This window comes from Dermacentor andersoni, chromosome 8, assembly GCF_023375885.2.
Source record: "Dermacentor andersoni chromosome 8, qqDerAnde1_hic_scaffold, whole genome shotgun sequence".
NCBI lineage: Eukaryota > Metazoa > Arthropoda > Arachnida > Ixodida > Ixodidae > Dermacentor > Dermacentor andersoni.
In genome coordinates, this window is record NC_092821.1 from 54016698 (window position 1) to 54031631 (window position 14934).

Sequence of the window (14934 nt, forward strand, 5' to 3'; positions counted from 1 at the left end):
AAAGATCCCTGACTGCTTCTCACGCATCCCGGCAACTGCAACTTATGTAACCGTAATGTTTAGTGGGAAAGCCAGGCGGCCAACGCTATGCACGAAGGCAAGCTTTCTGGTAGAAACCCGGCCTATTGCCGGGCGCGCCGATTCCGCGGGTAGTGAACCGGCGCGCCAACGAAATTACATGCTTTTGAGGTTTCTGTTTTTGTCTCGCACTTTCAGGAGTTCAGTCCGAGATGACTTAACATAAAAGGCATGCGCTGTCGGTGTTTTGTTTCTTGACCTTTGTTTGTGGGCTGTCATTCTCGAAATTCGGAGGAATAACTTTGCGAAGAATGTAAGACAAGGTATGGGCTACTTTAGCGATAGAGCGGTGTGACAATGTAACCAAAATATACCACATGTCACATAGCAAAGCGTGGCATGTACATGCACCTCAATATATACGGGAATTTCCGCTCACGGGGACGCCGGTGCCGGATGCCGACACCAGATTATCTGCGACACTGGGCCCTTAGCGCTGTCCCATTAATATTGTTACGTGCAGCTGATGCGCAAGCTTATCTACAATAAAGTTTCACGTAGACCAACGGTCGCTAAAATGGCGACACTATATCAATCGGGAACACGTCGTCTTCCTTCTCTGCAATGTAGCTACACTATGGTGACTTCCGTATTATCACCCCCGGCAGTAGAAGCACCGTGCCGGTGCTTAAGCTACACATGCGTGGTGAAAGACGGGCTGTATAGGGCTTAAGCCTCGCTTCGTGAACGATGTCTCTTGCAGCTGACGACGTCGCTGAGGTTTCGGCGGGGACGATTTCAAATGTGACATCGATCAGCTGTCGCACAACATAGTATGGACCAGCGTAACGCGACAGCAGCTTTTCGCAAAATCCCACACGGCGCACTGGTGACCAGGGAAGCACTAGAAAACCCGACGAAAAGTGCACGTTGCGATAGTGGCAACCCCTCGCCACCTCTGTCTCCCGCTTCGACGTGGCCAGGACGACTATCACGCGCACCCTCCGCGCGCATCACCCTGACCCACGTGTTGCGGCGGGGACACCCCCTCGCCTCCTCCCCCGCGCCGGCCTCTCCCGCTGGGACCGCTCCTTTCTTCTCCGTCTCCGCGTCGGCTGCTACAACACCGCCGCCCGAGCGCACAGACTGCGCGGAACTGGCAGCCCCGCATGTGCGGTATGCGGCGAGGATGAGACTCTCGCACATCTCCTGCTGCGATGCCCATCGTTCGACGCTGAGCGCACCGCGCTCTGTACATCCTATCGTCGTGTGGGTCTACCCTGCAACACGGAGACAGAACTACTATTTCCCGCAGCCCACGCCTCCATCGCCAAGAGAGCGTTTGCTGCCCTTCTCGACTTTTTTGTCGAAACTCAACTGAGAGCGCGGCTATAAGCCCCGCTTTGCTTCTTCTTTTTCAACCCTCTTGCCTTTTTTTTTCTTTTTTTTTCCGCTCTCTTTCATTCTCTCTTAATCTTTTCCTTCCCACTTCCCCTACCCTGTGCAGTGCTGTTGAGGTGTCCTCCTTTGAGAGACAGTTACGGCACTGCACTTCTCTCTTCCCGTCACCCTTATAATCACTACATACACACAATCATAGAGCCGTCTCTGATGCTCTATGCCTCTAGACGGGTGCGGGCGAGCTGCAACGCGTAGACGGCACGATCGCGTCGCGGTCGTATACAGTAATAGAACGTGCCGGCGAGGGCAGCGAGGCGTCCAAGGGCGACGCGGGTTCTCGGCCGTACGATAGATAGAACAGTGAATAGCCGGTGGTGTAATGACACGATGAATTATGCGCGACCGCCACATATCGTAAATTAAGATTGCAATCGTGGTGGTCGGCCGCAGCGTACTGCGAAAGCATGCCGCTGATCGTTCGGTTGAGGCGCTCCGTGAGGCCGTTGGTCTGCAGGTGGTAGGACGTGATGAATCTGCGCTTTGTCCAGCAGGAGCGGAGGATGTTTTCGACGACTGCCGAGAGAAAGCTATGGCCATGGTCAGTTAGTAATTAGCGCGGAGCACCGTGCAATGAATTGATCTCGTAGAAAAAGAAGTCGGCGACGTCAGTCGCTGACTTGTTGGTAGGGCTGTTGTAATGGCGTAGCGGGCTCTTTAATATCGCGTAGCGTAATCGGTAGTGACGGCCACCCATTTATTGCCGGAGCGCGAGAGAGGAAACGCCGCAAGAAGGTCAGGACCAACTCGCAAAAAGGGTTCGGGCGGGACGTGGACTGGCTGGAGACATCCAGCTCGAAGCGCGGATCGCATCTGGTGCTGACAGGTCCCAGAAGTGCCAATGTGACGCCGGACGGAGCGGGCGAGACCTGGCCAAAAGAAGCGACAGCGTACAGGGCCATATGTGCGTGAGACGCCCAAGTGCCGTGCCAAGGGAGCGTCATGAACTTTTACCTTAACGGCCCTTGCGACAGGGAATTTCACAAGATGTGGTCTTATAGCAGTAAAAAAATTGTGCAAATGTTTAATGAAAAGCGTTCTTCTCCTAGTGCAGCGACTTTTTCGCTAATATGTGGACGTGCGGGCGGGCGGGCTGCAAGCTTTGCCGTTTAAATGGGCCGAGACTGGTAATTGTACGGCCGATACCGACGTTAACGTCGGCTGATCTCACTGGTAGGGCAGATTGAAATGTGTCACAGGGATGACTGGACACGCCCGCTGGATGTACCCATTGCGGCCACTAGGTTATAAGTAGTAGCGTTCGTTCATGTTGCCAGACAGGTGTTTGCGGTGATGTTGTGCCAATTCACCACGATTTTTTTGCTACACGAGTTAGGGTCATACTGAGAATTGTCAACAATATGACCGTAACGGAATGTGTCATGTTTTGCGAGAAAAATGAGGTTAGAACACATATCAAATACTATAAAACGCAGTAAAATTGAGCACAATTGGAAACCATCGATGCACGTCATTCCGCAACGATAAAAATAATAACACCTAAAAAATTAGCAGGGGCTTCTTCAAACAGCTTTACTTGCGTGCGAGGATGGAAGTTTTCCTGGTACGGAAAGAGAGATCTTGACTCAACGCTCATTACTGAGCGGACATTGCATTAAATGGCGCAAATGAAAAATCTCAGATCATTCTACGAAAATGAAATCCAAAATCACTTTAACAGAAAGCTTCTACTGCTTGTAGAGAATTGAAACATACATTTTCTTGGAATAAAAACAGGGATCTCGGCTGAGCGGACATTGCAATCAACTGCTGCCAATAAAATTGTGTCTTTTGCGTGCTTGCGCTGCATTTGTATTGCCACGAGCCAGGAAAGTAAAACAATATGGTAATTCCTCTCAAAGGGGGAAGCAATGACAGCTATAGTAATGTTTATTGCTGCCGTTTAATCTCTGGAACTATGTTCTCAATATACGTAGGTTTGGCATGATGCCGCGATTGAGGACGCAACGCAACTCTTGCTCGGCAGGCGAAACAACGTCCAGGCAGGCACCATGCCTCTCTCTCATAACGCTGGAGTGATAGAGAATGCCGGCCGTGCTATTGCAGGTGTTGCACTTTGATGGTGCGCGAGATGACACCCGCGGAACACCGTAGGCGTTAGTCAGTGCCCAGTGAAGAGAGCATGGCGATCTTTCGCGCTGTGGCGATCGATATAATGCAAAGTGCTTTAGAGACAGCTGGTTATCTAGCATTATGTCGGGTTCTCGAAAGCGCTAGCAGTTTAACCAATGTGTTTGTGTATAGTGAGCAATTGTGTACTACAACAGCAGCAAGGCAACGATTTTACGACGGCGACGGCATGACTTTTACTCCAGCCGTTTGACACGTGTTTACAGCATGGCGATTGTTGGGTTCTACATCTCTACTGGATGGGTGTAAGCGGGGTAAACATCTATCTTGACATCACTTGTAACTAAGTATTGTATGTTCATACGTACCTATGTGTACGTAATGCAGCCTTTACTAAAAAGGTGATAGCCTTAGCAATTCAGCAAAAAAAACAACAACGTTAAAATGGGTTCGACCTGTGCCATCCATAAAGGTGGGACAATGTCGTAATTTCTTCTTCCAGCGTAATCTGCCAAGATAACAAAACCGGCGAATGAGGGCTGGTCCCGAAGGCAGTGCCGCCTAGCGCAGCGTCCGAATCTGATTTAGCTGTCAAGCGGGATTGAATGCACGAAAGTCGCATTTAACGCACGCGCCAACTATTTCAGAAACGTTGCCGGATTTTGCATGAGCGAACTAGACTTGCGATAGTAACATAATAAATTATTAAAATATACTGGAGAAGAACGAGCAGCAGGCGCTGATTCCAGAAAGACAGCGACAACGAGTGGTTGGAAGCCGTGTGCCTTAGTTGCCTAAGCTTTGTCTTCTCTCGCTGTGGTGCTCTGCTACCTGAGGGGCTCATCAATTAAACTATAACGCCCCTCGACATTTGGTGGAGGTGCTGGGCCCTTTACAACACTTGAATTAGCCTAGACCTGAGGAGGGAACGGAAGAAACTGGTACATAAAAAGCCGATCAATAAGTTAGCGGTGAGAGGGAAAATAGAGGAATTCCAGATCAAACTACCGAACACGTATTCGGCTTTAACTCAGGAAGAGGACCTTAGTGTTGAGGCGATGAACGACAACCTTGTGGGCATCATTAAGGAGTGTGCAATAGAATTCGGTGGTAAGTCCGTTAGACAGGATACCAGTAAGCTATCGCAGGAGAAGAAAGATCTGATCAAGAAACGCCAATGTACGAAAGCCTCTAACCCTACAGCTAGAAAAGAACTGGCAGTACTTTCGAAGTTAATCAGCAAGCGTAAGACAGCTGACATAAGGAAGTATAATATGGACAGAATTGAACATGCTCTCAGGAACGGAGGAAGCCTAAAAGCAGTGAAGAAACTAGGAATTGGCAAGAATCAGATGTATGCGTTAAGAGACAAAGCCGGCAATCTCGTTACTAATATGGATGAGATAGTTCAAGTGGCTGAGGAGTTCTTTAGAGATTTATACAGTACCAATAGCACCCACGACGATAATGCGAGAGAGAATAGTCTGAAGGAATTTGAAGTCCCACAGGTGACGCCGCAAGAAGTAAAGAAAGCCTTGGGAGCAATGCAAAGCGGGAAGGCAGCTGGGGAGGATCAGGTAACAGCATACTTGTTGAAGGATGATGGGCAGATTGTTCTAGAGAAACTGGCCACCCTGTATACGCAATGCCTCATGACCTCGAGCGTACCGGAATCATGGAAGAACGCTAACATAATCCTAATCGCTAAGAAAGGGGACGCCAAAGACTTGAAAAATTATAGACCGATTAGCTTACTGTTACTTGCCTACACACTATTTACTAAGGTAATCGCAAAAAGAATCAGGACCATCTTAGACTTCTGTCAAGCAAAGGACCAGGCAGGATTCCGTAAAGGCTATTCAACAATAGACCATATTCACACTATCAATAAGGTGATAGAGAAATGTGCGGAATATAGCCAACCCTTCTATATAGCTTTCATTGATTACGAGAAAGCGTTTGATTCTGTCGAAACCTCAGCAGTCATGGAGGCATTACGGAATCAGGGTGTAGACGAGCCGCATGTAAAAATACTGAACGACATCTATAGCGGCCGCACAGACACCGTAGTCCTCCATAAAGAAAGCAACAAAATCCCAATAAGAAAAGGCGTTAGGCAGGGAGATACGATCTCTCCAATGCTATTCGCAGCGTCTTTACCGGAGGTATTCAGAGACTTGAATTGGGAAGAATTGGGGATAAAGGTTAATGGAGAATACCTTAGTAAATTGCGATTCGCTGACGATATTGCCTTGCTTAGTAACTCAAGGGACCAATTGCAATACATGCTCACTGACCTGGAGAGGCAAAGCAGAAGAGTAGGTCTCAAAATTAATCTGCAGAAAACTAAAGTATTGTTTAACAGTCTCGGAAGAGAACAGCAACTTACAATAGGTAGCGAGGCACTGGAAGTGGTAAGGGAATATCTCTACTTAGGGCAGGTAGTGACGGCGGATCCGGGTCATGAGACGGAAATAATCAGAAGAATAAGAATGGGCTGGGGTGCGTTTGCCAGGCATTCTCAGATCATGAACAGCAGGTTGCCATTATCCCTCAAGAGAATAGCTGTGTCTTACCAGTACTCACCTACGGGGCAGAAACCTGGAGGCTTACGAAAAGGGTTCTACTTAAATTGAGGGCGACGCAACGAGCTATGGAAAGAAGAATGATGGGTGTAACGTTAAGGGATAACAAAAGAGCTGATTGGGTGAGGGAAAAAATAGGATTTAATGACATCTTAGTTGAAATCAAGAAAAAGAAATGGGCATGGGCTGGACATGTAACGAGGAGGGAAGATAACCGATGGTCATTAAGGGTAGCGGACTGGATTCCAAGGGAAGGGAAGCGTAGCAGGGGGCGGCAGAATGTTAGGTGGACGGATGAGATTAAGAAGTTTGCAGGGACGACATGGCCACAATTAGTACATGACCGGGGTTGTTGAAGTATGGGAGAGGCCTTTGCCTTGCAGTGGGCGTAACCAGGCTGCTGATGATGATGACTCAGACCACAGAGAATACACGCATCAGCCTAGCAGGAAGGCTAGTGTGCTTATAGTGCACATGCGCACAGCGCTCACGTCACCGCGGAAGGCGGAACGCCGGCCTTGCTCCGCCACCCTGGTTACTTCACGTCCGCTTCGTTTCGTCCTTTTTGTAGCCAAACAAAGCGCGCGTCTCTGAAGAACCTATAACCGTCCACGGTCTAGCCGCGCACACGCTTGTCATTGTGACAGCAGGACAATGGCGATGGGACCGACGGCGTTACTGCTCTTCATCTTAGAGCCAGCATAGCATACCAAATTGAGTTATTAGACTTCTTGCGCTTTCCCTATCATGGTGAGTGAGAAAGATAGAAATAAAACAAAAGCAGAATAGGCCAAGCTCAGGCACGTCCTGCTGGCTGCTCTGCGCAGGCAAAATGGTGTTCACGAACTACATGTAAGGGGAGAAAATAAAAAGTTTTTTTTTTTGTATCCGCTCTTGAAAACTCCCATGAAAGAACAGTTTCGCGACAGCTGGCAAAGTCAAGAAGTGTTGCACCAAGGCTCAGAAGGACGTTCCGAAGGCCTACCGTGACACCTTTGATGCCTGGAAATCTCGCTGAAAGCTATGGATCGACGTAGGAGGAGCTTAATATGAAACATATTAAGGTATTGTGCTGTTCTGATCGATATAATTTTTAATCGACTCATTCGCATTACTTGATGGACATAGCGTGTAGATAGACAGAACCTTGAAAGGGCGTGAAGTGAAGCATGAAGAATGCTAATCGCATTAATAAATGTTAGAACCATGGCAGCCATGACAGCCACCGTTACATCGGCCTAATAATTTCTACCCATTGAAACACACCGTTCGCAAAGTGGTCCGCAGGAACGAATCTTTAGCGGCTCTTTGCGCCACTTCCACCGTTTCGACTGGCAAAAAGAGGGAGGCTCTCCCCGCTTCACGAAATCCTGGAGCATAACGACGCCATGGCACAACGAGCAAAGCACGTCATCCTCCTTCGCCACACCATCCACCAGCCCGCAGCCCTACGACAATTCCCCTTCCGCTGTGCTGGTGCACTATGCAGTCTGTTACTACCTGCTTCCACCGGTTTACCATGCGGTCCCGGTTCCCCATCTTTTGCACAACTCAGTGCCTCTCGTACAGCGACCAGCCAAAGACCTGTCACCACAAGGGTCTTCTGACGTGCTCGAGCCGGTTGAGGCACTACCGGCATCTCTCTGTACAACAACGACTGACAGCGACAGCGGTGGCAGCGCAGACTTTGTCTGCACCAGCTACCTATGCGCCTGCTGCTTCAAACATCCATCTGCCAATCCGCCTACCTCTCGATAACGGCCCGTCATACTGCCCCAAGAGTGGCAGCGAAAAGTCCCTAGTGCAACACTTTCGTTCACGCTTACCGGAGAGCTGGTCTTGAGGCCATCTAACAGGTGCCGTTCCGTGTAGACTCTGCTTCCAGTGAGAGGCCCTCGGCCATATCAGCGGACGTATGACACAACATCCTGCCACCATCGACGGCGATTGCACCGTTTATTCAGCGGCCAGTACGGTCCTTTTGAGCCCATACTGCCTCTTACTTGTACCTCATCCGCTCCTGGCCGCCGACGACCTCATGAATTCTTCCCCAACCTGGAGTGCACGTTCTTCGACGCTCTTCGTCACCTTGCGCTTGGCAGCCGGTACACGTCTTGGAACGTTTCCCGTGCACTGCACTGTGAAGATCTATGTCCTAAGCCGGTTGGCTCCACAGAAAGCGCCGGGCCGTGCGTGCCAGCAGGTTTGCTGAAAAGGCAGAACTTTCTTCACATGGACCACGCGCGGGAGCGCGAGTGGTGTCAGCGCTACCAGGCGCATCACGTGAGTTCAAGTCCAAATCGCTCGAGTGTGGCCCGAGGTGCTTTGGGTCCCCAGCAAGCGGTGAATTTTTCCTAGCGAGGAGGACAAAAGTTACGTATCGAGTGAACTCTTTGGTATTTATATATTTATTATGATCAACTTCACTGTCACTTGTTCAATTAGTTCGTAGGGTTCGTTAGTGTTTTTTGTTTATTTGTTGTTGGGGAATGAACCAAGAATAAGGCTGTAACCAAAGAACTTTTCACCTCAATTTCTCCACACACACCAATTTACGCCAGTAGAGAAAGTGCATGGTCCATGTACTGGGGAAATATTGTTTTATCAAGTGTCGCCTTAAGCAAAAACTAATCCTTCTTTGTGTTATATTCGAAACGTTTCATATTAATTCAAGCTGGGCTATGCACCAATTGTTCTGTCAATATTGTCAGAAATTTTACATTGTTTCGCTAAGCTTCCACATTTAACAAACCTAACTCTTGATTTGGTGGCATTGAGTCTGAAGACTCGAAACTATTTTTATACCGCGCCCGTCGTGTTAGCAAAAAAAGAGTTATTTCAAATTCAGACCACATTTAAAAAAGCTGGCGGAAAGAAGTGGCTTATTGTTAGTGATGAAGTAGCAAAATTTTAGAACATTACCTTCTGGGCACTATTATCTCAATGGTTACGATACTCCAGCCATTCCTATCCAGAGTTTTTTTTTCCCCGGTTCATTAGATTTGACCACGTCGCCTAACTTACTGTGCAGAAAAAGAAAGTACACTTACCAAGAAGGTGGGCAGGAATGGGTCCAAATTTTGATATTCTGTCACTGCCGTACACATTACGCAATTTCGAACGCACGTACGCGTGCAGGTGCATGTAGAGTGGCTTTATCTGTGCCCATAATTGTTCCAGTTTCCTCTCAAAATTATCGTCGTCATAGGCACCTAGCCATGAGACACTTGCGTCGTGTTGTCCTGTAGAGGAAAACATTAGGCACACAAGTGCGCAATATTGGTGATATAAACTTTTAACGTGCTTAGATTAACCACTTTCCTCCTCCCCACCGCACTGATGATTAAGAAAGAAAATCGTAACCTCGTGGCACTTCTTAGCAGACGCCTAAAGAGCATCCATGTGCACTTCAGCACTTCTGGCGTTCCTTTCAACCTGGTAAGTCAATTGTGTACCAATGATTTAGAATTACGAAACGCAGCCCTTTCTCTTTACAACTCAGAATGGAAATGCAAACAGTTAATTTGAACAACGCATGTTTCGCGGCAGCTGTGCCACCTAATAAAATCAAGAAATGCCACCTTGTGCTTGACCACATACAGTCTCCTTTATGAAACAATTACTGGTGTAACACGTGCCCATGCGTTTGAGTTGCCGTGTTGTGCTGCTTGAAACCACTGACAAGAAAAGTGACTCACCGCCGAGTATCGCAGCTTCATTTTGGAGTTGAACGTAACGCAAGAACTTTTCTTTCATGGGCTTTCCTGCAACTTTACGCCACTGGTCCCAGACGTGCAAGAGTTCGCAGTAATTTCTCGACGTTCTCATCATATTTATGATTTCTGAAATGTAAATAAAGTAGAAAGTACACTTTATTTTCCCAGCGTAGCACGGCATTGTAAAGCCAGGCGAAGTAATGAGCATTTATAATTGGTTGCACTTTTTAAACAAAGCCTGGTGAGCTCACCTGGGTCGAGAGATAAGTGACATTGTTGAGAGGTGTTTTTTAACCATGGACAAACTTTCGCTGAAGCATGATGCCCCTGCATCTCAGAAATCAGCTTCGTCAACTGAAATTAAAAGAAAACAGATGAGAAAATATTGACACAAGATGCCTTCAAATCATGCCTGCCATCCACCTCCTGCGCCAGTCCGGTTGTTTGCAGCAGTGAAGTGGGCAACGTGGGCTCACAAGACATGTGCGATCAGAGCAATGTGTCATCAGCGCGGTGCAGGAGGAAGTGTGGAACTCTTGCGAAAAGACTGTGTACGCCTGAGTGAGACTCTGGCTTAGCTCTTTGCCGGGCACAAGTTCACCCAACTTCAACTAATTAAAGTATCTTCATTCAGCTGTGTGTTACAATATATTTCGGAGGGTCTAATACGCAGAATTTTCAAGTTAGTGAAAAAAATGAGCTCTTTCGGAAGACAGTTATAAGCTACGCTGTATTCTTTCTTTACTTCTGTTCACTTTTGTAGCCTTTTGTTGCTGTACTGATAACGAAGTCGATTTCCTTGCAACATCTGTCTTCATTTTTTCTACCGTGTACAAATAGTCCATGGTTATTCAACACCACTGTTGCCAATACTATAATAACTAGTCAATGAAGTTTTATTCATTTTAGCTACTATAATTTATGCATTGTTAAACCGTTTTCTGCGCGTACTGGTACTATCGGCCGACTGTCCAGACTGGTACAAAAAAGTATTGATTTTGCGGGCTGCATATGTGACTATGATATGAAGGTATGCAATAATTATTTGTATTATTATTATCACATAATTTTTAACAATATTTACGGTACTGAAAATATTTTCCACTTTTGCAAGTGACTGCTACAACATACCCATGGTACTATTGAATATGTCTTGCTGTTGTTCCCGCACGATAGCTTCAAAATGCCTAACCGCATTCTGAGATTGGTAATAAATCAGGTGAGTAAGATAAGCGGACAAGGACAAGGGCCGTATTCACAAAGCATTGTGTTCGTAAGTACTCCTCACCATTAGCCCGCTGCTTTCGCCAGTTCTGTCCAGCATCAGGATTCCTTTAAGAACAAAACTTTTTTAAAAGCTGTTTTTGGAATACGGGCCGACAGTAATTCACTATTCGAAAGTTGTGGCCTACAGTAAAATAATTTTAGTGCAGGAGAACTTGAAGTAGATACGTAGTGAACACAAAACTCTAAATTAATATACAAAAACAAAAGAATCAATCTGGCTGGCTAGTCGATTAGATTCAGTAATTCCCGTTTTTGAAGGGAGCAAATGTGTGACTGAACACAAAGAGATTAGTTCTGTAGACGCGATTATTGTAACAGGTAAGTCTATACACAATTTTGTTTTCTCTTACTGCGAAGAAATGTCGTATTAAATAATGCGTCCTAGTCACCTCGTGTTCCTTTTCATGTGACAGAACGGAAGCACCAAGAGATGACAGTTCGTCGAAAATTCTTCTCGTCACGGGGTCTCTGAATTCGGTCCACCTGAAGTTTGCCACGTGCTCCGATATTTTCTTGTGCAGTTTCCTCAAGGCAATGGACTCAGCCGCCTAGTTAGGAGGGAGAGAAGAAAAGGGCGAAACGCGTAAGTGTAATAATGCAATAATGTTACAAGTTTTAAAAAATATGTAATACAAAATGCCAAGATGGTCTCGGTGGCAGTACATGATAGTGTAGAGGTATATTGCTAACTGGAACCGCCGAAATCACAGAGAGAACGGCACAGGATAGCACCTAAGTTTGCTTCACAGTTTTCATTTTTCCGTGAGATTATGTACGCTATTCATCTAGGCCACGAGTCTCTGAACGGTTTCGCCGGTGGGCCACGGAATGGCCACCAGTAGAAGTGTTGGGGGCCATACAACAAATAAATAAATATCAGTGAAATAATTTGATAAACTTAGGCAAGCGCACAAGGTGTAGACTGAACATTTTATACAAATTAATCGACATGCTTTCTTTAAATGCTCTGTAAGAAAGAAGAATGGCACTGGAAGTCACATCGCGATCGTGCGTTTTGTAGCCACAAGGAGATCGGCACTCTAGAAAGTGCTATCACCATCGCATGTCGCGGAGCCAGTTCGCCGATCTAGCTGATGCATCATTCCTACTGCTCTGTTCTTGGCTGACGCTTTATGAGTCCAATAAACACCATCACATTTGGTGGAGGTGCTGTCTTGAAACCTCAAACTTGGAAGCAGGACTTTGCCCTTCATTCCAGTCATGGCAGAAGAACCATCAACGCGTCCAACGGCCCCAGTGACCGCCGTGGCCTGCTCGGATATATTGCGTGTGCGTGACCCTGCCATTTTCAGTGAGATAGGAGACCGCTGAAATAGAAGAGGGTGAGCAACGACAAGTAGGACGATGTGAATGAATGAAACCACATCTATTCCAGATTAAAGTGCGCTGAAGACGCTGCGGTGGAAACGGGAGGGGTATTATTGCAAAAGGGGAAGGGTAAGGCTGCCTCGGTTTTATTAACGAACGTCCTGGAGGCAGCTAAGTGGGAGCCGCATGACGCTTGTGACTCTCGCGGAGCCGATCGACGACGGGTGGTGCCGCCGGGTCCCCGAGGAACAACAGCAGTGCTCGCTAGAGCTCGATGGCATGGTCCGGAGACGTGGTGTCCGGGCAAGCCCAAGCCCGGAGAGAAGGCCAGGGTCTCCGCTGTATGGTGGCCAGGGCACGAAGCCTCGGTGGGATGTAGAGGGGGCACTCCCAACAAAGGTGGTTGAGATCAGCACGACATGTGCACATGGAACGGAACCCACTTACGGGTGGTGGTGTGCCGCCCCTGTGGAAATGGTTCAGCAAGTGAGGAGTAAGGAGGGTGCCTGTGTGAATTCTCCGAAGCAAGACTGACTCTCGCCGCGTGAATACCTTCGGTGGAAGCGACGGTATAGAGAGTGGATTGCCCACTGCTGTGAGGTGGGCAGCACGTCGTTGTTTGGTCGCATGCTTGTCTGCCATCGGGTCTGCTACCTCAGGTGTGGTAGCTAGGAGAGGATAAGGAGTATCGGAGGCTCTGGCTAGCGCGGTAGAGAGATGAGCGCGCGCCAGCCAATGAGCGTTCTCGTTTCCGAGGCTACCGCAGTGCGCAAGGACCCAGTGGATGGTAACATCGTGACCGCATTCGCGGAGCAGGCGTGCCTGGTGCCGGATCGTCTGCAGTACGGTATCTGCGTAAATAACATTAGCATATGCCCGATGGGTACACATGATGGTGAACAGGGTCAGTTTGAGACGAAGTTGCACGAGTCCACTCCAAATAATCTAGGATGGCCATTAGCTCAGCGGGAGGGCTGGACATTGCTTTTGCTGATATATAATGGCGGCGGTTCTGATTTTCATTTGTCTTTTCGTACCACGCAGTGGCATAATAGGTGTTACTAGCGTCGTCTGCAGGCAGTGCAGCGTCCGTGTATACGATGCGTTCAATCAAGGGGAGTGAACTCGTAGGTTTAGCATGCCTCCTGGCACATGCAAGGCGCCGCATTCACTGAGTAGGGTCCATATTGAGAGGAAGTGGCCTGCCATCGGTGAGAGCCGTGATTCCCCACGGCTGCGTGTTGTTGGGCAAAATGGGCATTTTGTGGACATCATACACGAGGAGCATGAGTGTGTGTCGCCCGGCATTTGTGGCGGGAAGTTTCGTCTTTTATAGGTGTGCATGTCTACGAGCTCGGACAGCTTGTTGAGTTTGCTGCAACTTTTAATCTTTTCGAGGCTTGTGTACCTTGGTAGTCCAGTTACAATGCGTTTGGCTTCGTTAAGTAACCGGTCGAGTGCGTGCATCTGTGAGCGGTTGACTAGATGATATGGCAGCGCGTACATGATACGGGAGACAAGAAAAGCTTGAGCGAACTGCCGCATTTCACGTTCGTTTACTCCACGGGTGTGGGTAGAGATTCTGCGTAAAGCGTGCAGGATTTGTTTGCTGGTCTTCGTAACGCGTTGGAACAAAGTGTTCGATGTGCAGTTCTCGCCTAGGTGCATACCGAGTATTCGGATAGTAGAGTTCCGTGTGATGGGTAGGTCACCGATGTACTGTTTAAAAGACTGCTTTTCTTCCTGTTTTCCAAAGGTAGACCTGCCACCATAAATGACGACAAACTCTGTTTTGTCTGGGGCAGTGTGTAAACCCGTTTCCGTGGCATAGGCATGAATAATGTCGAGAACTCTTCGTAAGTCGTCCTCCTGCTCCCCAATAGACCCTTGATGCGTCCACACGGTGACGTCATCGGCATACACCACGTGTTTCAGGCCCGGTACGTAGGCAAGGCGCTTTGGTAGCTGGTGCATTGCTATGTTAAGCAGGGTCGGAGCCCTGCTTAACCGAGCCCTGGGGGACGCCTACGTAGTTGGTTCGTATGGCACTGGCGTCGTGACCAACTTCGACTTGGTAGCTTCGCTCTTCAAGGAAACCCGCTATGGAGTTGTACATCTTCCCTCTAATGCCAAGGGCACGTGCTTTTATCATGATGGTGTTATATGGGCGGCCTCAAATACATTGCGTATATCCACTGCGACAACGGCTCGTGGGTGCACCGAATTAGAGTCGAGGGCGTCCTGTTTGAGGCGGCCTAGCACATCCTGTGTTGATAGCCCACGGCGAAATCCATACAGTGTAGGAGCCAAAAGTTCGCGATCTTCAAGGTACCACATCAAGCGTGTGTTGGCCATGCTCTGCATTACTTTACAGACACACGAGGTCAAAGGGATCGGATGGAGGTTGGATAAGGTATGTGGTGGTTTACCAGGCTTCGGAATGGGCTTGA

General features: G+C 48.1%; 1 protein-coding gene and 1 pseudogene across 1 annotated transcript in view; both read right to left on the reverse strand.

The window, feature by feature from the left end:
* LOC126526360 (angiotensin-converting enzyme-like) overlaps nt 1–11192 on the reverse strand; it is a 32197-nt gene extending 21005 nt beyond the window's left edge. Inside the window, exons 1-4 of the mRNA XM_072284071.1 lie at nt 11157–11192; nt 10120–10222; nt 9851–9994; nt 9203–9394 (exon numbers count right to left, since the gene is read on the reverse strand). Of these exons, the coding sequence (XP_072140172.1) occupies nt 9203–9394; nt 9851–9994; nt 10120–10222; nt 11157–11192 (475 nt within the window). The remainder of the gene's footprint in view (nt 1–9202; nt 9395–9850; nt 9995–10119; nt 10223–11156) is intronic.
* Nucleotides 11193–12655: 1463 nt separating this feature from the next.
* LOC140212955 (uncharacterized) lies at nt 12656–13375 on the reverse strand (annotated as a pseudogene).
* Nucleotides 13376–14934: the final 1559 nt, after the last annotated feature.